The sequence below is a fragment of the Geotrypetes seraphini genome, chromosome 2 (genome assembly GCF_902459505.1).
Source record: "Geotrypetes seraphini chromosome 2, aGeoSer1.1, whole genome shotgun sequence".
Lineage (NCBI taxonomy): Eukaryota > Metazoa > Chordata > Amphibia > Gymnophiona > Dermophiidae > Geotrypetes > Geotrypetes seraphini.
Window position 1 is genome coordinate 384,948,162 of NC_047085.1, and position 27,600 is coordinate 384,975,761.

The 27,600-nt window shown below is 43.0% G+C and overlaps 1 protein-coding gene across 3 annotated transcripts in view; it reads left to right on the top strand.

Annotated features, from left to right (window-relative positions):
- The window catches only part of RFTN1 (raftlin, lipid raft linker 1), a 330,337-nt gene that overhangs the window by 85,893 nt on the left and 216,844 nt on the right, over positions 1-27,600 (top strand). For all 3 annotated transcript variants that reach the window (XM_033930710.1, XM_033930712.1, XM_033930711.1), the window contains one exon: positions 12,058-12,244. In XM_033930710.1, coding sequence (XP_033786601.1) covers positions 12,058-12,244 — 187 coding nt within the window. The remainder of the gene's footprint in view (positions 1-12,057; positions 12,245-27,600) is intronic.

Genomic DNA, 27,600 nt, shown 5'->3' on the forward strand with positions numbered 1-27,600 from the left:
TGATAGAACCAAGGACTGCACCAGTAATCTAAAAAATAAAGGGTCAAAGTATTTATTAATGGTCCTTAATTTCCACAGTGCACAAAAGCACCTTTTTGCAGGTGTCTACTTATCTTTATAAAACTCTAGTACTAATCCTGCAGAAATCATACCTTTACACCTGTTCGAGAGCAAATATACCAGTGTTGTACCTGAATGTAAACTACTTAGACCAGTGGTTCCCAACCCTGTCCTGGAGGACCACCAGACCAATCGGGTTTTCAGAACAGTCCTAATAAATATGCATGAGAGAGATTAGCATATAATGGAAGTAACAGGCATGCAAACCTGCTCCATGCATATTCATTAGGGCTATCCTGAAAACCCGATTGGCCTGATGGTCCTCCAGGACAGGGTTGGGAACCACTGACTTAGACTGTAAATAGTATATAAATACGTAAATAAATAAATATAGTAACTAAGGGGTCCTTTTACTAAGGCACGCTAGCCATTTTAGACGTGCTAAATATTAGTGTGTGCTAAACGCTAATGCGTCCATTATATTCTATGTACGCGTTAGCGTTTAGCGTGCACTAAAGTGACTAGCGCGCCTTCCCCCTCTTCTATTAAACTGCACTCGCAGTTTTTAGCGCAGAGAGCAGCGCTGAATTGCCCACGCTGCTCCCGAAGTTCATAGAGTTCCTATGAGCGTCAGGAGCAGCATGGCCATTCAGCGTGGCTCCCCGTGCTAGAAACTGCTAGCGCAGTTTAATAGAAGAGGGGGAAACTAATTACTGTGCGTAAATAGAAGTTTTGATATGTTGATATTTTAACTGAAGTAATAATTTTGCCAATTTTTACTACTTTTACCTAGTTACATATGATGCTTGCAGTTAAAAGTAAAAAGTAAAAGTGGAAGGGAGATGTAAATGACAATTCCTCAGTAAACCAATTGAAACAACCAAACTGGGAACAGGATTTTGCTATTCCAAACCTTGTCATGCAAACAGTGGATCATTTCATCTTAAAATTTTCTGTCCAGTGAATATAGCCTAAAAGAACAGTGGAGCTGCCTGTGTTTGAACTGGTTAGATGAGTTGGGTCACTTCTAAAGTACTGTAGAGACGAAGCTGAAGCTGGTAGCAATTTTTGATGAACAAACTTTGTAGTTGCAGTACTTTTATTTTTTTTTACTCAAAAAGTATTATTTTAGATACTTGCTTTTTTACTTGAGTACATTTTTAATTTGTTTTATTATATTTGTTACTTTTACTTAAGTATAAAAATATGCATTTACCTTTACTTAAGTACTTTGACCTAGTCCTTGAGGCCCCTCTTCAATCCGTCCTACTATTCCCTCTCCACAACCACATCCAACATTTTTCCCTCTCATCTCTCTTCCCCATGCATCTCTACCTCACTCCTCTCCCAGCACCATGTCCAATAATTCTCTCCCTTCCTATGCCCAATAATTCTCCTCTTTCTTCATTTCCCCATGTGCACCATCTCTCTCTCCCTCTCCCTCAGATACCCATGCCCAACAATTCTCCTTTTATTTCCTCCCCACCTCAGCATCTTTTCCTTACTCTTTTCATTCTTCCATCCATCCCAAGTTTATGCTCCCCTCCCTTACTCCATTCTGTGTCCCAAGTTCATGCCCCCTCCCTTCTTCCTTCCTTTGTCCGAAGTTTGTACTCCCTTCCTTCCAACATGCCTCCTCTCTCTAATGTCCCAAAGTGCCCCTCCCTCCCTCCATTCTGTGTCCCAAGTTCATGCCTCCCTCCCATGGGTGTTTACCTTCTTCTGGCCAACTCCCACAAGGGGTAGGAGTAAGGGGGCAATGCTCCAGCCCCCAACAACCCCCCACTGGACCACCAGGTAATTAAGTGGACCAGGGAGGCCTACCTAGTCAGTGGGGGGTGGGGTCTTCTGGGGGTTTTGTCACCGCTGGGGAGAAGGGCAGGGAGGCATATTCAGGGGGGTCAGGATAATTTCTTAAAAATTTATTTTAAAAAGTTATATGGGCCTGGCTTGATATTCAGTTGGGGCAATATAACTCCTATGCAGCTCTGCCTGAATATTGATCAGGCCCACAAAAGCTACAGAGGGTCCAGCCACCCAGACTGATGTCCTGATATTCGGTGCCAGTGCCTGTAAATGTCCTAGTACTAAATATCAGGGCATAATTTAGCTGGTGACATTTTGCATAAAAAGAATAAATGACTGCCACTGGCTGAACGGGGAGGGGGTGGTATCTATAATAATAATAATATAATATAACAGTTTATATACCGCAGGACCGTGTAGTTTTATGCGGTTTACAATAATTAAAAGATGTTACAGATTGAATGGATTTAACAATGTTCTGCCGGTTAACATTGATTGAACGATGCTATAAAAAAAGATAAAAGTAAATCATAATTTTAAAACAACCCACTACAGGAACAGTAAGAAATATATTTCCTGGCTAAGCCCTACGAGTCTCCCTAGGCTCGCAAAAACGCCTACAATGTAGGCTGCCTCCCTCAGGGTATTTAAAAAAAATAAAAAAGAGTGTGTCCCGATTGGTTGGTTAGACGGCGGTAGGATGTCTACCGCTGCCTATAATCGGGACACTGTTTATAGAATGTGCCCCTTAGTGTGTTGATTTTTGGTACCTAATGTGAAAACTTACTGTATTTTTGTAAAAATCCTCCCAAACTGTTTATATATGTATATAACATAAAATTGCACGTATCACTTTTGCACAAGCTAGCTGAATTTCAAAAATGGCATAGCGATTCCCTTTTCAGAAGGAACATGTAAAACAGTTTTCATCTTTGGAGGTTGGCATCTCATTTTGGTGTTCATTGCAGCTTTTCCTGGCAACGTAACTGTTCAACATTAATTGCTATAGGCATTATCTTTCCTTCCCTTTGCTGTCTTTTTACTTTTAGCTATTTCCTATTTTTCTTGTATTCCCCCATATATTGTCTGTATTTTGTTCTTCAGTTCTATTCCTTGTTAAGTTTCAAGTTTAATTTGTATTTGATAAAATCGCTTTTTCATGGATTACAAAGCGATGAACAATAAAATTTTTAATTAGGGGAGATGAACTATTTTTGGGTAATCATAAACATACATTCCATGAGAGGGAAATATGGAGAGGAACTACAATTTAGTATAGGAAAGAGAACAAAAAAATGATAAAACAATAAGAGATATATTAGATCAGTGCTTGCCTACTTCAAGTGGAAAAGTTAACTGAACTTTAAAGGCAAATTAGTTGAAGGCGTCCCTATATAAGTAACTTTTTAATTTTGATTTAAACTTTTCGAGGGTCTTTTCTGCTCTTACCAGAGCTGGTAAAAGGTTCCAGGTTTGAGGAGCAGTGACAGAGAAAAGTGTGTTACTTCTAGTATTTATAATTCGTAGAGATGGAGTAATAAGTAGGTTTTTTCCCTCAGATTGTAGGGAAGAGAAAGGAATATACAGGATGATAACTCGGTCCAGAAATAATGGGGCTTTGAATTGTAGAACTTTAAATATGATAAATGCCTGTTTATAAGTTACCGTATCTTTTGCTCCATACGACACACCTGACTATAAGACGCACCCTAGATTTAGAGGAGGAAAACAAAAAAAACATTCTGAACCAAATTCTCCCTGCCAGGCTCTGCACCCAACCCCACACTCCTTGCCAGGCTCTGCACCCAGTCCCCCTCCCTGCAAGGCTCTGTACCCTGTTCCCCCTCTGGTGGTCTAGTGGTAGGGTGGAACAGGCCAGGACAGGCCGAGACAAGGCATAGGGCAGGCAGGGTCAGGGCACAGGGCAGGCAGGCCTAGTGGCAGGCAGGCAGGCCTAGTAGCCTAGTGACAGGCAGGCCGGCAGGTCCCAAACCCCCCATGTACCCCCCAGTACCTTAAATCATCCCCCATGCCCCCACATAGCTCCCCAGTACCTTAAAACATCTCCCATACCCCCATACCCTTTTAAACACCCCCGTACCTTTTAAATCATACCCCATACCCTTTTAAACACCCCCAGTACCTTTTGTACCCCCAATCCCACCCTCCATTGTGTGGCTGCCAAAAAATCCAAGAAATTAAGTCAGAATATACAAATAAGAGATACACAAAGAATGAAAAAGCTAGATAGTGTGTATGATCCCCCAAATAGCCCCAGCACAGAAAAAAAACCAAAAAACAACTAACAACCATCAGGGGCATTAAAAAAAAAACAACCCCCGTACCTTTGAAAATCCCTCCCGTCCTCACTAGATGGCTTTCATACTCTGGTCAGGAGCGCGGATGTGAGGAGCAAGCGTTACACACTCCCGCTTGAGCCTGCCTTTGCATTCTGAATGGCTGGTGTCAGTTCTTGTGAGTCCTGCGAGAAATGATGTCACCATTCAGAAAGTAGCGGCGAGCCCAAGCATTAGTGCAGTTAGCTTGCTACTCACATCCGCACTCCTGACCCGAGTAGGAGAGCCGTCTAGCAAGGGAGGGATACCGCTGGACCACCAGGCTGTTTAAAAAAGGTACCAACGATGATAACAGTGGCGGCGGTGCTGGGGGGTGTTTTGAAAAGGTGCGGCGGGAGGGTGTTTTACAATGCTAAGGGGGGTACAAATTATGTATCTTCGCTACATGAGATGCACCGGGATTTCCACCCATTTTTGGGTGGAAAAAAAGTGCGTCTTAAGGAGCGAAAAATACGGTATTCTATGATTGATAGGGAGCCCAATGCACATTCTGTTACTATAGTACATAGTTTCCTCAATGGAGAAGGCCTGTTTAGGACCCTACAGCAGTGTTTCTCAACTCGGTCCAGAAGCCCTTTGCCAGTCAGGTTTTCAGGATATCCACAATGAATATGCATGAAAGGAATTTGCATATAATGAAGGCAGTGTATGCAAATCAAGTTTATGCATATTCATTGTGGATATTCTGAAAACCTGACTGGCAAAGGGCTCCAGGACTGACTTTAGAACCACTGCCCTACAGAACTCACCATTCCTCCCTCCTCATTTCAGTTCCCGTTTCTCTTTTCCTAAATATATAGAAACAAGAACAATGTTCTCACAGAATTCACAAAAGCTTCTTTTTAGCTCCTTTTTATGTATGTAACAAATAACACACAACAGGGTGCCAGGTCTTACTAATCTGTGCAGTATCAAAAAAAGTCTTGGCTCAAACTGTGAAGGAGGGCTTTGGAGTCGACATATCAAACCTTTGACTCCAACTCCTACTATGTTTAGTAAATCTAAGAGATGTTTGATTAATTACAGAAATACAGGATTTATTAGAACGAATAGACAACAAAGAACCTGAACAAAAAAACTATGTACAGTAAAACCTTGGCTTGCAAGTAACTTGGTTTGCAAGTGTTTTGCAAGATAAGCAAAACATTTTATTAAATTTTAACTTGATATACAAGCAGTGTCTTGCAATATAAGTACATACAGTATACATACATCACAACTGAGCCAATGGTTCTTCTCTGACATTGCAAGAGTGTTGTGACTGTTCTAAACAAGCAAAGACTTGCAATACGAGTACATACAGTATACACGTGTCACATCACCACAACTGAGTCCATGGTTCTCTTTCTGACGCTGCAGGTGTGTAGTGACTGTTCTAAATGAGCGAGGTCTTGCAATACAAGTATGTATAGTATTTTTTATTAAAGTTTTTGGGTTGTGGAACGAATCGTCTGAGTTTCCGTTATTTCCTATGGGGAAGTTCGCTTTGATATATGAGTGCTTTGGATTACAAGCATGCTTCTGGAACGAATTATGCTCGCAAACCAAGGTTTGACTGTACATGTACATATAAAATGATAAATTTACCATATTAATTTATTCCCCCCCCCCCTTTTATCTAGAAGCGCAAGAGGTTAGAGAATGACACGGTGACAAAATTCATCACCGTTCCCGTCCCAGCGGATAACCGCGGGAAACCATCTTCATGTCATTCTTTAAGGAGAGAGGGAAGAATCAGAGTATAATTGGGCACAACCACTGACCCGCAAGCTTTGCTCTGAAGAATGCTGGTGTAGAAGGATTGAAGTTGAGATAGACACTACAGAATGACAGTCTCTGGTATCCAGAGCAAATATTGTGATGTCATAATGCCTCATTCCACCAGTGCCTAAGAGCCAATCACATCAGTGATGTCACAATGGCTTCATTATCCTTGGCTCACATAAGAATCAGAGTATGAATGGCCACAACCACTGACCCGCAGGCTTTGCTTTGAAGAATGCTGGTGTAGAAGGACTGAGGTTGAAATAGACACTAAAAAAATGACATGGGATTATTTCCCGTGGTTATTCACGGGGACGGGAACGGTGATGAATTTTGTCACCGTGTCATTCTCTAGTTTATAGCACCGGAGCATTTATTAATCAATATCATGAAGAGACTCACTGAAGGTGGTACATGTATATTACACTGTATGTTGTCACAACCCCCCCAGGCAAGTAGTTCTCTGCAGGGCCTGTGACAAGATTCAAGCGTTGAACCCTCATCCAGTGCAGGGTTTCACTGGAGACCTAAGAGTCATCTTCTCAGACACTCCCACAGACTAGGGTTGCTAGATTTTCCTTTTGGAAAATCAGGACCCCTATCCCCGCCTCCAGGCCCACCTAGTTCTGCCCACAACCGTCCTAATCCCGCCCCCAAGCCCGCCCTAGTCCCACCCCATGCTGCCTTCCCTTGTCAGGCAGGGAGGTTTCACTTTCCACCATTAAAATGCATCACAGGAAAGGAAAACAGATTGGTATGCCAGGATACTCCCCAAGTAATACTTATTAGTACAGTCACTGATAATGGATCCCCCCCAAAAAAAAAACAACAACAAACAAATGCTCTTGGATGTACGCCCACACAAAACAGCTATAGTGTCCCACAGTGCTGTGCTCACCATTTGTTGGGGCACTCTTTCTTCTCCCTAAAAGTAAGCTTCACATGGTCCAGTTCTGTCTTTCACAGTCCTCTTTTCTGGTTTGGTTATTTGTTTTTTCCAAAGTAAACTTTCAAAATCTGGATTCTTTCTCCAACTACTTCACAGTCAAGCAACAGCATTTAGCAGTGCTGTACACTGGCTCCTCAGTGCATGCTTATGCTGGGAGGAGAGTGATGAGTTTGTGTGATGGAACACTTTAATCACGAGGTCACAATCCCACCACAATGCATCACAAACTCCCCAACTTTCTTGGAGTTATATTAAGACTCTTTGTGCCACAAAACAGAGGGCAAAACAACAACAACCATCACCCTTCAATTGGCTTTTCATAGTATTTTCAACAAACAACTGCAAGGGTTGCCAGGCAATCAAAGAAAAAAATAAAATGTTTCTTTCAAGCAAACAGCAGCAAAAGCAAAACTGCACTCATGTCCCCCCTCCAAATAAAAATAGCTGGTAGTTTTTCAATTGCCTCAATTCCCTTAGTAAATGTTCATGTCTTGTAGCTCCTGGCCCAACAAGTCAACCCTCTATGGGTTGTCTCAATTGGCTCTCTGAGTTCTGGAAATCTTCTTCAGCGGTCTCATACTCCATGGGCCCAGGCAGCTCCGTATTAGCTGTGGCTCTCGCCTTGAGAGGTCCTTGCCCTGTTCCTGGTGTCTCCTCTGCCCCTCCAGCCAGTTTGCCTTAGCATTTAAGAGCTGGCTGCTATGCCCCAAACTTCCAGGTAAAGGGAAAGTTTTCTGAACTCTCCTATCCTCCTCCCCCCACACACATACTGGTGATTGGTGGAATAGAGCTGTCCTGCATAACATACGGCCCGTGGGCCGCATGCGGCCTGAAACAGCTCTCACTGTGGTCTGCACCTGATACGGCTCTCACTCCCTGATCTGGCATCTTCCACCTCCTCTCAAGCCAAAACCCAACCCAATCCAACCTCATCTCCAACCCCCTCCCAACTCAGCATCTCCCCTCTTTCCTGTCAAACCCAAACCGAACACCCCTCCCCCTCCACCTGGCATCTCTCTGTAAATACCAAACCCCTCTGAAGCTTTCCAGCGGCTACGTTTCACTCTCTCTGCCGCAACTTCCTGTTTCCATCAGGGCGGGACATGGCACACGGAAAGAAGTTGCGGCAGAGGGAGCGGGGCGTTGGAGAAGCAAAGTTTTGGGTGTTGTTGGAAACTTCAGAGATGCAGTTAGGATGCGGAGATGGAGCATTTGAGAATGAGGGAGAGAAGTCGGGCTGCGGATGGGGAGACTGGGGAGAATGAAAGAAAGAGGAAGAGATGCCAGGCCCTGGGGAAGGGGAACACAGAGAGAGAGAGACAGAGATAGAAAGACCTGAAACAAAGGGGAGGCAGACGAGAGGGGGGCAGATGTTGGTCTTGGGGGTGTCTAGAAGGAAGAGAGAGAAAGAGACTGCAGAGAGGTGGAAAGATTCTGGACTAAGGAGTAAGGGAGGAAGGAAGGAAGGAGAAAGAGGCAGAAAAAGATCTGGAAGAAAGTAGAATAAATGCTGGACATGGGGGGGAGGGGTTTGTAAGCAGAAGAAAGACAGAGAAAGAGAGAGAGGCCTGGACCAAAGGGGAAAGACAGGAGGCAGATGCTGGACTATGGAAGGTGCAGACAGAGGGGGGAGAGACCCTGAGGAAGAACAGAGAGATGCAAGATCATAACAGAGGAGGGAGAGAGAGGGAAACCTGGAACAAAGGTGGTGGTAGGTACAAAGGGGAACTGATACTGGATCTGGGGAAGGTGTAAGCAGAGGGAAAAAAGAGAGAAACCTGGACCCAAAGGGGATGGGGCTGGATTGTGAAAGAAATGTTGGATGCACAGTCAGAAGGAAGTCCAACCAGAAACTAATTAAATCACCAGACAACAAAGGTAGGAAAAATGATTTTATTTTCAATTTAGTGATTGAAATGCGTCAGTTTTGAGAATTTATATATTTTGTGTGTATTGTGTGCATATGAAAAATGAAAGAAAAATATTGCATTACAATTAGTAAAGGGGGGCAGGATCTGGGGTAGAACTTGGGTGGGTTTAGGGCGGAGCTTGGGAGGTCTGTGGTTGGGGGTACATAGCTTGAAGTAGTTGAGAAACACTGCTGTAGGCAATCAGCTGCCGCCAGTGCCTCTCCTTCTCTCCCGCCCTCTTCCCTGCGCATGCGCGGATGTTGACATGAGGATGTCTTGCGTGCGCATGATATCATTACGGCAACATCCGCGCATTTCCGGGTACCTCGAGCCGTAGCCACTACCTGCGGCCCTCGCTATATTTTCCAACTTCGTTGTGGCCCTGGATCATTTTTGAGTTGTGCAGACTTGTCTTAGAGGGTCATGTGCATTGATCTGGGAGAAAGCCTGCTCTCCTGCTCCCTCTAGTGGGTTTGGGTGAAATGACCTGAGTTTGGGAAAAGTGTGCTTTTCTCTGTGAAGACTGATTTACTTCTGCATCACAGAACTCTCCTGGTTCAGAGTTCCTGATAGCAGGCATAGGCAGTCTATCACAATATACAATACCATATATTGTAAGTTAAAAAAAAAATCTTTATTCATTTTTAAGCCATACAAAAGTGCAACATATTATATAATCATATTACACTATAAAAGCACTTAAAATCAATCCAAAATTGTAATCTATGACAAAGAGATATCACCCCCCATACTCATATTAAAAAATTGCACTCAAATTAAAGAATTAAAAAATATTTTCCAACCTTCCCTCCCACCCACCCACCCTCCCTGGACATGCATGACCAAAATCAACAATCACTCTTTGCAAAATTTTGTCAATGGCTCCCAAATCTTCAGAAACCTTTTGTAATGTCCCTGTTGTATAGCCATAATACGTTCCATTTTAAAAACATGACACATAGACTCCCACCAAAAGGTATAGTTCAATCTATCCCAGTTTTTCCAATTCCTTAAAATAAGCTGTATGGCAACCCCTGTCATAATAAAGAGAAGTTTATTATTATGAGATGATATTTGGCTTTTAGCTCTCATCAGTGTGCCAAATAGCACAGTGTCATATGTTAGTGCCACTGGATTTTCCATTACTTTGTTTACCTGATCCCAAATGGATCTCCAAAACTGAAGTATAAGTTCCGACTGGGTGATCTCCCTAGACTTTTGGTTATACTTGCAGTACGACTAAGTCTAGGTCGGCCCACCTCCCGCCCTTTCCCCTCCTCTAAAAATGCCTCTTCTCGCTCTAGGCGTTCAGAAGCAGGGTAAAGGCTTAAGCTGGTTTTAGATACGTCTAAAACTAGCTTTGATTATTGGTACTTGGACGATCTGTATTTTTGATCGTCCAAGAACCGATTTAGGCCACGTTTTGAATGTTTGGGTTTTTTTTTTTTTAAATTATGAGCCCCCAAGTAGGTGTCAAATTAGGATAAAAACTTATATATATAAAAAACTTGTACTGTAACTATGTCACCTGTAATCTGTTCTGAGCTCTTTGGGGAGAGTGGGACAGAAAATGAATTAAATAAATAAAAATAACTTTTAGCATACCCCTTGCCATTCTTTTACTTACCGGTTAAATAGTTGTCCTGTTTGTTGAGAGACCTCAGCATATAGAAAAGACATTTTATCCAATTCGCAAGATAATTTGATAAATTGTCTGAACATTGGCCCTCAGGATGGGGGGGGTGGCAGACCATTTTGGTTTTGGTTTTCCTTTTTTCTTTCATTTGAAAACTTGTTTTTAATAATACTCTCTATTTGCATGTGCACTCTCGAGAAAGAGTGAAATAATATTCCACTATAAGAAAGAGCCAAGATACTCCAGGGATATCCGTGGGAGAAATTCTATAAATTGGTGCCTAATTCTAGGGACCCCCCCAAAGCTCTTCACTTAGCACCAATTCCATAACAGCATCTTGGCCCAGGATTCTGTTATAGAATTCTAGTGTAATGTTGGCTTTGGCATGCCCATGAGCAGATGTGCCCTCTTGTGTTGTGCCTAGGTCTACCCATGTGTATGCCATCTTTGCAGTTAAGTGCTATGGCACTTAGGTGCTACCTTATCGAATAGTGCAAATGGGTGTCAATTAATGATGCCTTTATCATGCCTAAGTGGTACCTACCTCTAGACACCACTTTATAGAATTGCACCCAATTCTATAAAAAGCGCTAAAAATTGCACATGCAATTTAATTGAATAACAAGGTAATTAGTGCCAATAATTGGCTTCTTAACAAGCAATTATTGGTGCTAATTAAAATCAGTTACATGTAACATACGAGTCAAAAAAGGGGGTGCAGAAATGGGTAGGTCATGGGTGGATTGGGGGTATTACTTTCAGGTCCATGTATAATTATAGAATATGGCCATATAAAAAATTTAGTCCATAATGTGTATGCTTTAAGAAAAGTGTGTACTATGTGCAAATAATGTACACTGTTATCAGAAAACAATATTTGTGTCAAACAGCCAATCCTTAATTGGCCCCCATACTGTAGTCTGATCGCGGTATCAAGATTTTATGAAACAAATTACCTTGGAATATCTTGGTTCAGTGCTGTAAGGAAATACTCCCAAAGGACAAACGAGTAGGTCAGTGCTTTTTGGAGGGTGAGGAAGGGGGGTTCCAGTTTTTATATGTGCCAGATCTGAGCAGAAGTAAATCAAACCCCAGCGAAAACGTTGAAATATTTTAAGAAACAAGAAAAAGAGCAGCACTGTATTTGTTTTTACATTTTCTGTAGGGAGTTGACTTTCCATGGTGGCTGCTGTGTGCAACATGATAGTGCTATAAGGCAACTTTAGTTTCTTGATGTTCAGAAAGTATGCAGTTGGAAATTCTTATATGCATGCTGAGGAAGCATGCTCAGACAATCAGAAAGCTTCCACACCACACTTTTTTTTACTTTTTAATTTATCTTTTAATGAAGATACATTTTAAGCTAGATAAATATAAACAGCCAATAGGCACAATGACCAGTCAGAAGAATACTGTTTATAGCTATAATCAACTGTAAAATAATATTCCACTGCAAGAAACTACCAAGATACTCCACGGTCATATCAGAAACTATATGACATCCAATGTTATGCCAGTGCCAGCGCTGCAGTCCTTTTCAATATGGCATTAACTAATGGGGTTTTTTGGTTTTAGCTGATGTACCCGGCTCACCTGCCATCAGGCTCTCATCAGTACGGGATCTTCCAGTTCAGCTGCAGGAACTCTACCAGCAGGGCTTCATCTTGGCTGCTGTCCACCCATTGGTGCAGCCCAGCAATGGGAAAGAAAGGATTCCCCAGGAGCAAATCTTCAGGGCTGTGTTGATGAAAAAAACAGAAAGGTATGGTAAAACTCACCTGGAGACCTAATATGGAAATAACTGAGCAGTTTTATTGCTGAATTTTGACCAGGGCTGGGGAAGTATAGCATTGTAACTAATGCTGTCAGTGTTTGCTGTCTACAGTCAGTAAATATCTTACTAATACTGGCTGGGAAGGTTTTGTGGTGGGGGGGCAGGGAGGGTGTCCTTTGTGTTTACAAACTAAGTGAAATTTGGCAGCAGTACAAAATGAAATAGGTTTCTTGTTTTGGAATGTCTAGCAATGAAAAAAGAAAATAAATGCCATGTCTGCTAGTTTGGTAGATGGATCATTTGAGTCCCTTGTTAAATATTGGACTACATTCAGCTGGAAAAATATTTGCTTTAAAGAGACATGCTTCCATGGTGTGCAATAGGCACTTGGGATTGCTATTAATCTGGAAGCTGTAATACAAATGTGTGGTTTATAATTCTTTCTGAATTGAGCTTGTCAGAGAAACTATAAAAAGTTGCTTACACTTCTACTATCCAGTAAAAGTTCATTAAACAAAAATCATATTTTCTTTTATTTATGCATTCAAAGCCATAAAGACCACTGAATTTAAAAAACATATTTATTGCACATTTTATTGTTTCATTATAAATATTTTTACACTTTTGTGTAGCCAGTTGGCCCAAATATACACAGCAGACCTTATAGTGAGCGGTACATTTAGGGTAAATTTTCTGTGATGATACCTAACATAAAAGTTGTGTGCATAATTGGCAGCTCCCACAAATCATATCTGATAGTGAAACTTGAGGGGGTTTTTTTGGTTTGTTTTTGAATATTGAGTAATGTAGATAAAAATATACACATACCTTAATTTGTTTTAATGAAAGTGTTGTGTAAACGTGACATGCCAACTTGAGAGTACATATTTTGAAACTGCATATGTATATGTGTACAAAAAAAATGTAACCCTACGGACACTGTAGTTGCCAATAAGTTTATATAGCTTAGTTTATCATTTTTCTCCTCGGTGCGACTGTTTGACCTTGATTTACTTAGCACTTTATTTGCATGGTTTGCACATTCAGGACTAAATGATGTTTGAGGCAGTGCTGGAACTGGTCACCTGAGCTCAAAATCCCTCGTTTATATTTCGAGAGCTCATACTGATGTCCGTTTATTTATAATATTTGGAATAGGTTCTTATTCCTTCAAGGTCAAACACTCTCCCCGAGGGAGTAAAACAGTTAGCCAACTATAGTATATATATGTGTGTCATTCTGAAATGCCCCTAGAGTGCCTTTTTCAGGAGACTAAATAGTACATGCTGTGTGAAGGTATGCATCTATCTATAGCTGACTAAAAATCCACACCTGAATTCATTCAGTTTCCTAGAAACATAGAAATGGGCTCCTTTAACGAAGGCGCGCTAACGTTTTTAGCACACGCACACGATTAGCGCGCGCTAGCCGAAAAACTACCACCTGCTTAAAAGGAGGCGGTAGCGGCTAGAACGCGCTAAAACCACTAGCGCACCTTTATAAAAGGAGTCCTATATGGTGTACCTAGTCTGTCTAGCACACTGTTTTTCGACCTTTTTACACCTATGGACCAGCAGAAATAAAATAATTATTCTGTGGACCGGCATCGGTCTGTGGACTGGCAGTTGAAGAACACTGGGCTAAGTCGTGGGCCAGACCCCGCCCATCTCTACCCAATCTCCACCCCAGACCCCGCCCCATAATAGTACTAATTGCACCTTGCATGTCCCGTGCCTCATCTGGAAGCCTTCCCTCTGACGTTGCCGGTTCAGGCGTAGGACGCGCGTAGGAGCCACTGCCCGTGGCTTTGTGCACTGAATCAGTGGCTCGAAGATAACGCCACATCGATCGCACCGTGGACCGGCGGTTGAAGAAAACTGTTTTGGGCCTGATGCATGTGCTGGCCCTGTGGTCCGGCAGGAAATTTCTGTGGACCGGCACTGGTCCATGGACCGGTGGTTGAAGAACTCTGGTCTAGCATGCTATCTACCTTCAGTTCTATGGCATGTGCAATGCCCCATTGAGGGCGGCTCTAGGTCTGGGGCCCAACCTGGCTGTAGTCTTCCACTGAAGGCAGTCTCCATTGCTCTCTCACTCAGTGCCTTCACCTGGGGAAAACAAGTGTTAGCGGTGGGTTCAATCTCTTTTTTCCCCCCCAGGAAAAAAACCAAAAAAGCTTCTGTGAACAAGGTTAGCTAATAAATTAAACTGATTTATTTGAACTATGTACATACATGTATTTATTTTAGTCATTTATGTAGCCCGTCCTCCCAAAGGAGCCCGGAACGGGTTACAAGAGTACGTTCCTAGTATGTGTAGGACAAACTTTAGTGAGAAATACAGACTTTACAGCATTTACAGTACAGACAAAGGGGGTTTAGATTTCAGCATTTACAGTGTGGACATAAACATACAGACTTAAAATATAGACTTAGTGGACATAGGGTTTTCAGTTTAGATGTAACATAGTGGTAAACTAGCTTTTCTTAGCAGATGGGTGCATCTTTGATTGTTTGAGAATGTGGTACTAATTATGGTTATATTTGGGGTGGCAAGCGAGTTTTAGTGAGATTCCGTTTGGTGTCTTTGTGATCCATCCATCAGAGATGTGGACGCGGGTCGTTAAGGAGCTGGGTTTGTAAAGAGGAAGGTTTTCACGGCTTTCCTGAAGTTCCAAAGACTGTCTAGAGATCTAATGGATGGGTGGATGGTGTGCCATAATTTAGGTAAGTAATGAGAATAAGAGCATCTTCTGGCTGTTTCAGACTTGAGTGAACAGCCAGGTGGCAGGATCAGCCGTTTTTCTGTTTGGGATCTCAGTGATTGGTTGGGGACATAAATTTGTAGTTTTGATGCTATGTAGTTTGGTGTCATCTTGTGGAAAGTCTTGAAGACTAACACCAGGGCTTTAAAAGCGCATTGTTTTTGATAGGCAGTCAGTGAATGGAAATTAGTGCAGGGATGATGTGGTCACGGAAGCCCAGGTTTTATAGGAGTTGGATTGTGGCGTTTTGCACCCCTTGGAGATGGGAGAGTGTTTTTGCTGGTAGGTCCATTAGTAGAGCGTTGCAGTAATCTAGGCAGGATAATACAAACACATATAGTAGCTGAGCAAAATCACTTTTTGAAAAATAGGCACGGATGCACTTTAGTTGGCGGAGGTAATAGAAGGATGAAGACACTAATTTTGATACATGGTCTAAGAGCGACAGGTATAAGTCGAGAATCACTCCTAGGCTGCAGACGTTGTCTTTGCCTATGAGGGTGTCATTTCTCCAAGAAAGAGATGGGTGGGGGTATGCGCAGGTGTCCTTGTGTATCCAGAGAAGTTCTATTTTTGATGCCTTGAGCTGTAGTTTATTAGCAGTCATACAGTTTTTGTTTAAATTTCTGTTAGGCAGCAGTGAAGTTTTTTTTATTTGTGCATCTCAGTGTTGACCTAGGGGAAGGTAAAGCTGTATGCCTTCTGCATACGAGTGGATTTTGATTTGGTATTTTTCTGCGATGTTGACTAATAATAATAACTTTATTCTTGTATACCGCATTACCATGGAAGTTCTATGTGGTTAACAGATGAAGAGACTGTACATTTACAGCGAAGTTACAATTTCGTTAATGTTACATTTACATTTTAGACGATACATATTCGGTCAAGTTACCTTTACATTCCAGACAATAAATATACGGTGAAGTTATTTTGGCAGCTAGGTTATATGTTCAGAGTAGTTACATTTGCTATAAGTTCGATACAGCGGCGTTACAAATAGCAGTGTTACATGAGGCAGTAAGGGTCTAGGGGGGAGAGGTCAGAAGAAAAGGGAGGAGGAGGGAGGATAAATCAGAGGAATTTGTCAAAAAGGTAGGTTTTAGTTAACTTCCTGAATGTTTGATAGTGGGGGGAATTGGAGATGAGAGTAGAGAGGCATTTGTTCCATTTGCCCGCTTGGAATGCTAGGGATCGGCCAAGGAATTTTTTGTAGAGGCAGCCCTTCAGGGAGGGAAAGGAGAACAGGTAGGTATTTCGACTACGAGAGGGGCCAGCAATTTCAAGGTGCTCAGATAGGTAGATTGGTGAAGAGACTACTGGTTTGACATATAGGTTGAAGAGGAGTGGGGATAGTTTTTTTTTTTTTTTAAATCTTTATTTTCATTTTATAGTTATGCACCCTGGGGCACTCCGTAGCAGAAAGGTATTGGTTCTGATAAGGAGGATTCCAGTAGTACTCTCTGAGACCTTTCGTTCAAGAATGAGGAGAACCATGCCAGTGTGACGTCATGGATTCCGATCGAGTGTAGTCTGGATAGGAGGAGTGAGTGATCAATAATATCAAAGGCTGCACATAGGTCTAGCAGGACCAGCAGTGCGTCTTTCCCCTCATCAAGGATTTTCCAGCAGTGTGCTGTGATGCTTCCTGAATCCTGATTGGAAGTTGGATAGGGTGGTGTTTGTTTCCATGAATTTTCGTAGTTGGGTGAGTACTATCTTTTCTAGTATTTTTGAGACAAATGGGAGATTTGAGACTAGTCTATAGCTGCTTGGATTGTCTGGGTCCATGGTGTTTTTTTTAGGAGTGATCTTACTATAGCAGATTTCCAGCTCTGTGGTATTTTGCCTGATTGTAGGGACTCGTTAATTAGAGGTAAGATGGAGTTCAGGAAGGATTCGTTGCTAGCTAGAAGTGTGGTGGATGGGCATGGTCTAGGATTCAGGTTGTGGGGTGTAAGGAGACTATTGTACTTTTTAGGTCATCAATGGAAACTGGTTTGAAGCTGTTTAGAGTTTCTATTTTGTATAGGTTGTTTAGTATAGTTTTCGGGATGCTTGGCAGAGCTTTGGCTTCTAAGTCTAAGGATTCTCATATCTTTGATATCTTGTCGTGGAAGAAATTCACATGGGAGGGATTCACTGTCTAAGTTTGATTTTTGGGTGTGGTGCGAGCCTTGGGATGAGGTGAACAAGTTTTTTGACAGTGAGAAGATGGCCTTTGATTAGGTTTGTGAAGTATGCCTTTTTTGTTTCAAGCGTTGCTAGCTTGTATTCTTTCAGGAGGCTTTTCCAGGTGGATTTGTCCTTGGCGCTGTGTGTTTTGTACCAGGTTTTTTCTTCTTTCCTGACTTTCCTTTTCTGTTCTCTCAGGCTTTCTGTGAACCAGGGTGATTAGAAGGATCTTGATCTTTTTGACTAATTGCTAATTTCTTGTACAGTGACTTTATGCCAGAATGCCATGCCTGTGCCTTTTCCTCTAGTAAGTTGGTCATGGAGCTTGTGTGTAGGTCCATTTTGGAGATGCCAATGGATAAGTTATGAAGGTTTACCGACGTTGGGTCAAGAATGGTTGTTTTTTGTAAAGCTGGACTTTCTATAGGCCCTTTGGTCTTAATGTGTAGGTTGAACGAGATTACGTGGTGATCAGTCCAGGGGACTTGAGTGCTTATCAGGGGGGTTGGTTTGTTGTCGAGTAGCGGGCCTTTAGAGGTGAAGGTCATGGCCAAAAGTGTTCCCAGAAGCGTGGGTGGGGGAGTGGACTTGTTGGATGAAACGTCTTTGTGAATTCCCTTGGTGCATCGGTGATTTCTGGGTATTCTGTAAAGTTAAAGTCTCCTAGGATGATAATTTGTTTGTGGTTGACTGAGAGCTTGCTTATAATAATTGTCAGTTCATCAAGTACTGACATTGGGGAGGAGGGGGCTCAGTAGATTAATATGAATATTGTTTTTCTGTCGTGGCCTATTGAGAAAATGAGGCCGTCCAAGCCTTCTAGTGAGATGGAGTTTATATGTCTTGGGTTTAATTTGGATTTTTTTGATGGCTGCCACCCCACCCCCTCTTTTTGTGGGGCGGGAGCATACCAGTGCTTGGTAACCTTGAGGGCATAGTGCACCCAGGGTGGACCTGTCATTGTCTTTTAGCCACGTTTCTGTCACTAACAGGAAGTCCCATCCGTTGTCTGCTATGACGTCTAGTAGGATGAGGTCTTAGCCATTTACAGATCTGGCGTTAACTAGAACTGCCGCAATGGAGTTTGTTTTGGGTGGTTCTGTGTTTGTCGGAATTTTTATGAGGTTGGGAGTTCTGACTGCTATTTGCCACGTGTGAGAGTGGTTTGTCAGGTTTCCATAGTGGCCCTGGCGTGTGATAACAGGGATATGAAGAGCCATTATGGGAAGTATATAACTGTGATAGCTGAGATAGGGCTCGGTGTATTAGACTAACCGGGGGACTTGTGAGGTTATGGCATAGTTTAGGCCTGGTCCTGCTTGGTCAGCAGCCCTTTAAAGGGTTGAAGAGAGATGCTGGATCTTGAGGAGAAGGGGGCAAGGCTTCCCACCGAAGAAACGAAGCCCAAAGATGGAGGTTCTCGTTGCAGTGAGGGGGACGACTTGCTTCCCTTCCCCTCACTGTGCAGCAGAATCAAGTAGGCCTAATCATGAAACAAAAAGTCAGGAATAGCTTTTAACTATTCCAATACTTCCACATCTAAACCAATGCTAGTGCAGTTAATTCAACAGCATTTACATACTGTTCAGATATGTTACAGTATAAAATGATTGTATCTTATGTTACACTTGTTGAAAGTTTTAAAAATGAATAAAGACTTTAAAAAAAAGAAAAAATAGAAATGCAAGGTCATGCATTTGGGTGGCAAAAACCCGAGAGAATGGTATAGTTTAGGGGGTGAAGAACTTAACTGCACGACAGAAGAGTGGGACTTGGGTGTGATTGTATGTGATGATCTTAAGGTGGCCAAACAGGTTGAAAAGGTGACGGCAAAAGCTAGAAGGATGCTAGATTGCATAGAGAGAGGTATGGCCAGTAAGAAAAAGGAGGTATTGATACCCCTGTATAAGACTTTGGTGAGACCTCATTTAGAATATTGTGTACAATACTGGAGGCTGCACCTTCAAAAAGATATAAAAAGGATGGAGTCAGCCAGAGGAAGGCTACTAAAATGGTGTGTGGTCTTTGTGATAAGGCGTATGGGAACAGACATAAAGATCTCAATCTGTATACTTTGGAGGAAAGGCGGGAGAGGGGAGATATGATAGAGACATTTAAATACCTACGTTATGTAACGAGTCTCTTTCATTTGAAAGGAAATGCTGCAATGAGAGGGCATAAGATGAAGTTAAGAGGTGATAGGTTCCGGAGTAATCTGAGGAAATACTTTTTCACGGAACAGTCTCTCGGAAGAGGTGGTGGAAACAGAGACTGTGTCTGAATTCAAGAGGGCCTGGGATAGGCACATGGGATCTCTCAGAGAGAGAAAGAGATAATGGTTTCTGTGGATGGGCAGACTAGACGGGCCATTTGACCTTTATCTGCCGTCATGTTTCTATATAAATTTACCTTAGTGTCAAGATGATTAAGGAAATGCACTTTGGTTAACAAGTCTAGGGATCCTTTTATTAAGGTGCACTAATCAATTTAGCACATGCTAAAGATTAGTGCATGCTAAATGCTAAGATGCCCATAGGAATATAATGGATGTCTTAGCATTTAGAGCTCACTAATCTTCAGCGTGCGCTAAATCATTTAGCGTACCTTAATAAAAGGACCCTCTAGTGATGAAATTGATGATGAACAAGTTAATAAAGCACTGCAGAAGATTGCTAAAAAAAAAAAAACCCTGTATAAACAAATGCCAGTTGAAAAAGTAGCACAAAAAAATCAACTAATAAACATGCAAACTAATACAGAAAAGCAACTGTTTTCATAGTGTCAAACACTGAAAGAACAGCAAAGAAAAATGGGGAGACCCGATGATCCATAGTGAAAACAATCCACCGATGAAAACAAAAACTGTGGATACAGATGTTCTGAAGATAATTTATTAAACACTGACATATAAAACCATGAAAATTCAATTAAAAAAGTACAATGCTAAAAAATATGGTGATAAAAATCCAACTAGACCTTATACGGTCCGTGCTTCGGCAAACGCCTTCCTCAGGGGTCCAATGGTTTGCAAACTCACATATAAAGAATTGGACTGAAAACAGTGTATTGTTTTTAAACATGTGAGAAAAGAACACCGCAGACAAGCTTAGCGTTTTTTTTGCTACTTTGGCTTGTCTGCGGTGTTCTTTTCTCACATGTTTAAAAACAATACACTGTTTTCAGTCCAATTCTTTATATGTGAGTTTGCAAACCATTGGACCCCTGAGGAAGGCGTGTTTACCGAAACACGGACCGTGTAGGGTCCGGTTGGATTTTTATCACAATATCTTGTAGCATTGTACTTTTTTAATTGAATTTTCATGGTTTTATATGTCGGTGTTTAATAAATTATCTCCAGAACATCTGTATCCACAGTTTTTGTTTTCAAACACTGAAAGAAACCATTATATTTGAAAATCAAAACTGAATTGCGGTGGTCATCAATACATATCAGACTTTAACGTGTGACTGCATACCCCAAAACAGGGTGTAAAACGCTAAGTTCTTAGAAAAAAAATTTTTAACCTAAATTTTGATCCCATTCAATAACAATAAGCATAGATAAAGGGCTCCTTTTACTAAGGTGCGCTAGTGTTTTTAGCGCATGCAGGATATTACTGCACGCTACAGCGTGCGCTATTCAGCTAGAACTAACGCCAGCTCAATGCTGGTGTTAAGGTCTAGCACGCACGGCAATTTAGTGCACGCTATTCCCTGCGTTAATGCTCTAACGCAGCTTAGTAAAAGGAGCCTAAAGTGGCAAGCATTCTCTCTGAAAACAATAAATAATATAAAACACCTAAAATTAATTTGTGGCATGTTGGTAACTTCTAATAAAATTACAGTGCAGCTACGCTAATGTGCGAAGTTTACTCATGAGAGGGTACAATAGTCAACTCATTAAAAAAGAAAACAGATGGGCAAAAAAGAAAAATCATGTGATATGTTGATGTAACTGTATGATTATCCAAAGAATAAAAAGAAATTTCAAATGTGTGGACCAGTACACAAGAGCCGAGAAATGACGAACTGGCCAAAAATATATATTAAAAAACCTACCTTTATCCTTTAAAGGAGTGAAACGTGGGTATTGCTCACTTTCAGGAAAAATGATAGAATGCTGCACTTGAGAGATGAATGATTTTGTGTGGCAGCAACAAGAGCTTGAATTTCACCCTGCTTTCAGTCGGGAGCCATTGTAACTCTTTCAGTAAAGGGATGGCACTCATCTGCCTTGATTTACCCAGCAGAAATCTTGCTGCTTCGTTTTCTACCATTTGGTTCTGCTTGATCATGTATTTTGGAATGCCAAGCAGGATTGCATTGCAGTGTTCCAGGGTTATTATTAGCAGGTGGTCATAATAATAACCGTGTAGTATCACATGCATATGGTTTCTTTAGTAATAGTAACACATCTAATATAATAAAATGCTAGCCGCGCATGCGCACTAAAAAAAACGTGTTCCCTGATCCGTCCCGAAAACACGAGTGCGCATGCGCACGTTTTACGTCATCACCTACTCTCCACCTCGCGCCACCTATTCATCACCTGCTCTCCACCGATCACTGTTCCTCCTGCACCATGCCACGCCAGGCATGTCCGCAGCCGGCCTCGAGCTCCTGGGGGCCGGCGGCGCTGTGCTGAGGTCCCGCCTCCCGCTTCCGCACTATACGGCGCCGCCAGACCCGGCCCTACACTGAGATCCGTGATCGGGTTGCCATGGAAACCCCGCCGCAGCCTCGCAGCTAGGTAGGGGGACAACAATCGCGCTTATGTTCAAGCCGCCGCCACGACTCCCCTCTCGAACCGCACCAGGATCGAGAGAGGAGCTGCGGCGGGGGCTTGAGCATAAGCGCCATTGTTGTTCCCCTACCTAGCCGCGAGGCTGCGGCGGCCTTCCTCACCCGGCTCACATTGAATCCAAGTAAATAACTGGGGCTGCCTAAAGAAACAAAGTTTCACGGTGCTTGGCCCGTAAAACAATTCCTGCCGTTGCCAAAATTTGACCCACCGTTCCTTCCCTTCCTCCATCAGGTACAGTTTACCTCCGCCTATGTTAAAAGGAGTTGCTTTGAAATTGGAGCCCTGCCCCCACCGTAACACATTCCCTCTGCCGCGGTCCCATATGTCAGAGAAGGGGCGGGACCAAGGCAGAGTGGAACGTGCTACAGCAGTGGCAGGCCTCCGATTTCGACGCGGCTCCTTTTAACATTGGTGGATTCACTGCACCTGATGGAGGGAGGGAAGGAAAGGTGGTTGGACGCTGTTGAGCCCCTCTTTAGCCTTAGACCCTCTCCTAACTGCTCCCTCCTGTCTCAGACCACTGGAGCACCTGATGGAGGGAGGGAAGGAAAGGTGGTTGTGTGCTGTTGAGCCCCTCTTTGCCCTCAGACCCTCTCCTAACTGCTCCCTCCTGTCTCAGACCACTGGGGGGAGGTGCCTGTCTTCAGCTGCAGGGATGGAGGGAGGGAAGAAGAAAGAAGGGGCCCTGGCAAGCGAGTTATCAAAAGCCAACCATAGCCTGGGACCCCTACATGATATGAATAATGACCAGACAACAAAAGGTAAGAAAAATAATTTTATTTTCTGTTTTGTGATTACAATATGTCAGATTTGAAATGTGTCTTGAGGGAGGCTTCCGCCGCGGCTTTGGACAGAGGGGTACCATTTTCGTGGGAGCCGGCCTTCGGAGAGGCTTGGGACAGGGGGACGGATGCGGGAGGGGCTGCCGCTGCGAAGGGCTTTGGTGGGGGAGCCAGCCAGACCACAAGTGTGGGGACGTTGTAAGCGCGGATTGGTCAAGGAGCCGCCGATGCTGAAGCTTTGAAATTGCTCTCCCACCGTCACTCCCTCCCGCCCCGGCTCTGCCTCTGCCCCTGCCCAGGTTCAAAAGCAGGAGACATCTAGCACCCGTTAATCTAACGGGCTTAAACACTAGTACATATATAATTTTTATTCTCTGTTTTGATTCATGTTATTTATTTTTTACTATTTGCTTAATGTTCCTTTATACTTTTGACTCATTTCAGCTTCCATAGCCATCTTAGCAGTGGCGCATATCCTGCTATATCAGTGCCCAGTCCCTCCTGCCGGACTCCCCCTGAAGCACTCTTCACCAGCAGAAGGGATGCCCAGTCCCTCCTGCCGGATACCCTCTATCCCCCTGCTGGACCACCCAACCCACCCACTCTAACCTTTTTTGATGGCCGGACAGATGGGTCCTCAATCCAGCCAGACGGACTTAGATGTGTTTTTTTATTTTGTCCCTCCACATATTTTTTTTATTATTTTTTACTGTTTTTATATGATTTCTCTACCGTCTTGACTAGGATTTCCTTGTATATAAAGAAAACGAGGGTTTATAAAAATTTTAAATAAATAAAAAAATTATATATGTGAAAATGGTTAATAAAATTGCCCCTAGAATGCCCTGTTTTCTAAAGAGCTGTGTGTATAGATAGGCAAAGGTATATGTACGGGATCTTAAAAAAACATGTTCATGGTAGCTACATACAACAGTTGCTGCCAATTTAAAGGGAATTTATAGAACACTAGGCCCTATCAGTCTTCAGATTGTTTGTTTCATTGACATACCACATCTCTTAATTTTCATATATTAGTTTCATCTTTATTTGAGGGTTTTCCAAAATGTTAAGAACAATAGTTAGCTTCTCTATGTATTTTTTTAAAGTTAATGTAGTAACAGTTATTATGAAATTCATTATTGCTCATAGGTCTATTAATAGTGAGGTTTATGAAATCATTAAGGGAAGCATTTTAGAAAGGATTTATAGAGGGGAATTCCAAAGTCCAAGTTGGGACCTGTGGAATTCCCATAATGTTTTACAAGATGCTCTGAAGCATGAAGCCTCTTATAAATGTGGAGCAGGGCAGCACTTCCCAGCCCCTCCATGCTCAGAGCGAACAGAAATTTTAGAAAGCTGGACATGGGAGAAAAAATACTTCCTGACACATAGAAGAGGAGTGTGTGGCACAGTGGTTAAAGCTACAGCCTCAGCTCCCTGGGGTTGTGGGTTCAAACCCACACTGCTCCTTGTGACCCTGGGCAAGTCACTTAATCCCCCCATTGCCTCAGGTACATTAAATAGATTGTGAGCCCACCAGGACAGACAGGGAAAATGCTTGAGTACCTGAATAATCTCATATAATCTGTTCTGAGCTCTCCTGGGAGAACGGTATACAAAATTGAATAAATAACTAGATGTGGCAGCAGCTTTCTAAAATCCCTAAATTAATCTAGGCTTTTATAAACTGCTTATTCCCTAAAGGTCCTGACTGGTATAGAACCAACAGAAGCAAATTACAACACTGGGAAACTACAAATTAAAAATAAATTACAGAAAAGGTTTTTTAATAGTTTACGGGTTGGGTTATAAAGTTTTTCCTGCCTAATGTTCCGGGAGATGCTATGCCAAAGATGTACAGATTGAAAAAGGAAGAGCTATGCAAGTGCCTTTTAAAAAAGACTCCCTTAGCAAATGGAAAATGAAGCGAAGGAAGCGGTGGAACCGTTGGATGACCAAGGAATAAAGGGAGCGCTAAAGGAGGACAAAGAAATCGCCAATAGACTGAACACATTTTTTGCATCTATATTTACCAAAGAGGATATACACAGCATACCGGAACCCATCAGGCTATATGCTGGAAGCGAAAACGGGAAAATGACAGGGTTGACGGTCAATCTAGAAGAGGTATGCAGGCAGATTGATAGGCTTAAGAGCGATAAATCCCCAGGACTGGATGGCATCCATCCGAGGGTCATCAAGGAACTGAAAGGGACTATAGCTGAACTGCTTCAACTAATAGCCAATCTGTTGATCAAAACAGGAAAGATTCCGGAGGACTGGAAGGTGGCGAATGTTACGCCGATCTTCACAAAAGGTTCGAGGGGAGATCCGGGAAACTACAGACTGGTGAGTTTGATCTCGGTACCGGGAAAGATGGTAGAGGCGCTGATACAGGACCGTATCATTGATCACCTTGACGGACACAGTCTGATGAGAACCAGCCAGCATGGTTTCAGCAAAAGCAGATCTTGTTTGACAAACTTGCTGCACTTCGAGGGAGTAAACAGGCAGATAGATAAGGGCGACCCGGTCGACATTGTATATCTGGACTTTCAGAAGGCATTCGACGAGGTTCCGCATGAACGACTACTTTGGAAAATTGCGAGCCATGGAATCGAGGGAGAAATACTCATGTGGATTAAAAACTGGCTGGAGCATAGGAAACCGAGAGTGGGGGGTAAATGGGCAATACTTGGACTGGAAGAGCATCACCAGTGGGGTGCCACAGGGCTCGGTGCTTGGACCCGTACTCTTAAACATCTTTATAAACGATCTGGATATAGGTATGATGTGCGAGGTGATTAAATTTGCGGACGACACGAAGTTATTCAGAGTAGTGAAGACGCAGGGGGATTGCGACGATCCACAACGTGACATAACCAGGCTCGAGGAATGGGCATCGACATGGCAGATGAGATTCAACGTGGATCAGTGTAAAGTGATGCATGTCGGTAACAAAAATCTCAGGTGAGAGTACAGGATGTCCGGGGCGGTACTTGGAGAGACCTCCCAGGAAAGATGAAGCTGTCTACGCAATGTGCGGCGGCGGCGAAAAGGGCGAACAGAATGCTAGGAATGATAATGAAGGGGATCACAAACAGATCAGAGAAGGTTATCATGCCACTGTACCGGGCCATGGTGCGCCCTCACCTGGAGTACTGCATACAGTACTGGTCGCTATACATGAAGAAGGACACGGTACTACTCAAAAGGGTCCAGAGAAGAGCGACTAAGATGGTAAAGGGGTTGGAGGAGCTGCCGTACAGCGACAGATTAGAGAAACTGGGCCTCTTCTCCCTCGAACAGAGGAGATTGAGAGGGGACATGATTGAAACATTCAAGATACTGAAGGGGATAGACTTAGTAGATAAGGACAGGTTGTTCACCCTCTCCAAGGTAGAGAGAACGAGAGGGCACTCTCTAAAGATGAAAGGGGATAGATTCCGTACGAACATAAGGAAGTTCTTCTTCACCCAGAGAGTGGTGGGAAACTGGAACGCTCTCCCGGAGGCTGTCATAGGGGAAAACACCCTCCAGGGATTCAAGACAAAGTTAGACAAGTTCCTACTGAACAAGGACGTACGCTGGTAGGGCTAGTCTCAATTAGGGCACTGGTCTTTGACAAGTTTCAAGTTTCAAGTTTATTAGGATTTTATATACCGCCTATCAAGGTTATTTAAGCGGTTTTTACAATCAGGTACTCAAGCATTTTCCCTATCTGTCCCGGTGGGCTCACAATCTATCTAACGTACCTGGAGCTATGGAGGATTAACCAGAGGGCCACCGCGTGAGCGGATTGCTGGGCATGATGGGCCACTGGTCTGACCCAGCAGCGGCATCTCTTATGTTCTTATGCCTCCTTTTACGAAGCCGATTACCGTGGCATGCTTTACATCAGTGTCTCTCAAACTGTGTGCCAAGGCACAGTGGTGTGCCCTGAAGCAGTGGCGTACCAAGGGGGGGGGGGGCGGTCTGCCCCAGGTGTAAGCCAAGAGGGGGGGGGGGGGTCCCAGCCTTGGAGTCATGGTCCAGGAACTTCCCTTCTCAAGGCCCGGTTCCAAGGCTCTGGGTAGTCCCTGTGGCCCAGCATGTTCCCATCCTTCTCTCCTGTCCAATGGCCCTTTACCTTCCGTGAAGCTGAAAAAACTTCCGGCCTCAGCAGTGATTCAGCTACGTCTCCTGCGGCTCCCCTTTCTGCTTTCTGCGTCTGCCAATGATGCAACTTCCTGTTTCCACCCAGGTGGATTACGGCAGAGGCAGACACGGAAAGCAAGAAGGGGAGCTGCGGGCAACGTAGCTGAATCACTGCCGAGGCCGGCAGTTTTTTCAGCTTCACGGAAGGCAAAGGGCCAAAAGTCAAATATCTTCTCATAATAATAAACTTCTCTTTATAATGACTGAGGTTGCCATACAACTTATTATGAAGAACTGGAAAAACTGGGACTGGTTAAATTATAATTTCTGGTGGAACTCTTTATGCCACATTTTTAAAATGGAGTGTGTGATAGCCATACAGCAAGGGCATTATAGGAAATTTAAGGATGTTTGGGAGCCATTAACAAAATTCTGTAAGGAATGATTACTATTTTTTCCCTTTGAATATACACGTCCAAGGTGGGTGGGGGTGGGGGATACTTTGATTTACTTATGGTTGAGGGCAACTGTTGGGTATATATAGGGGGATTTGATATACATATTTGATATGAAATATGATTTGATAGAATATTAAGTGCTGTTAAAGTGTAAAATGTTTCTATATTATGTTGCACTTATTGTTAGTTTTAAACTGAATAAAGATTTAAAGAAAAGAAAAGAA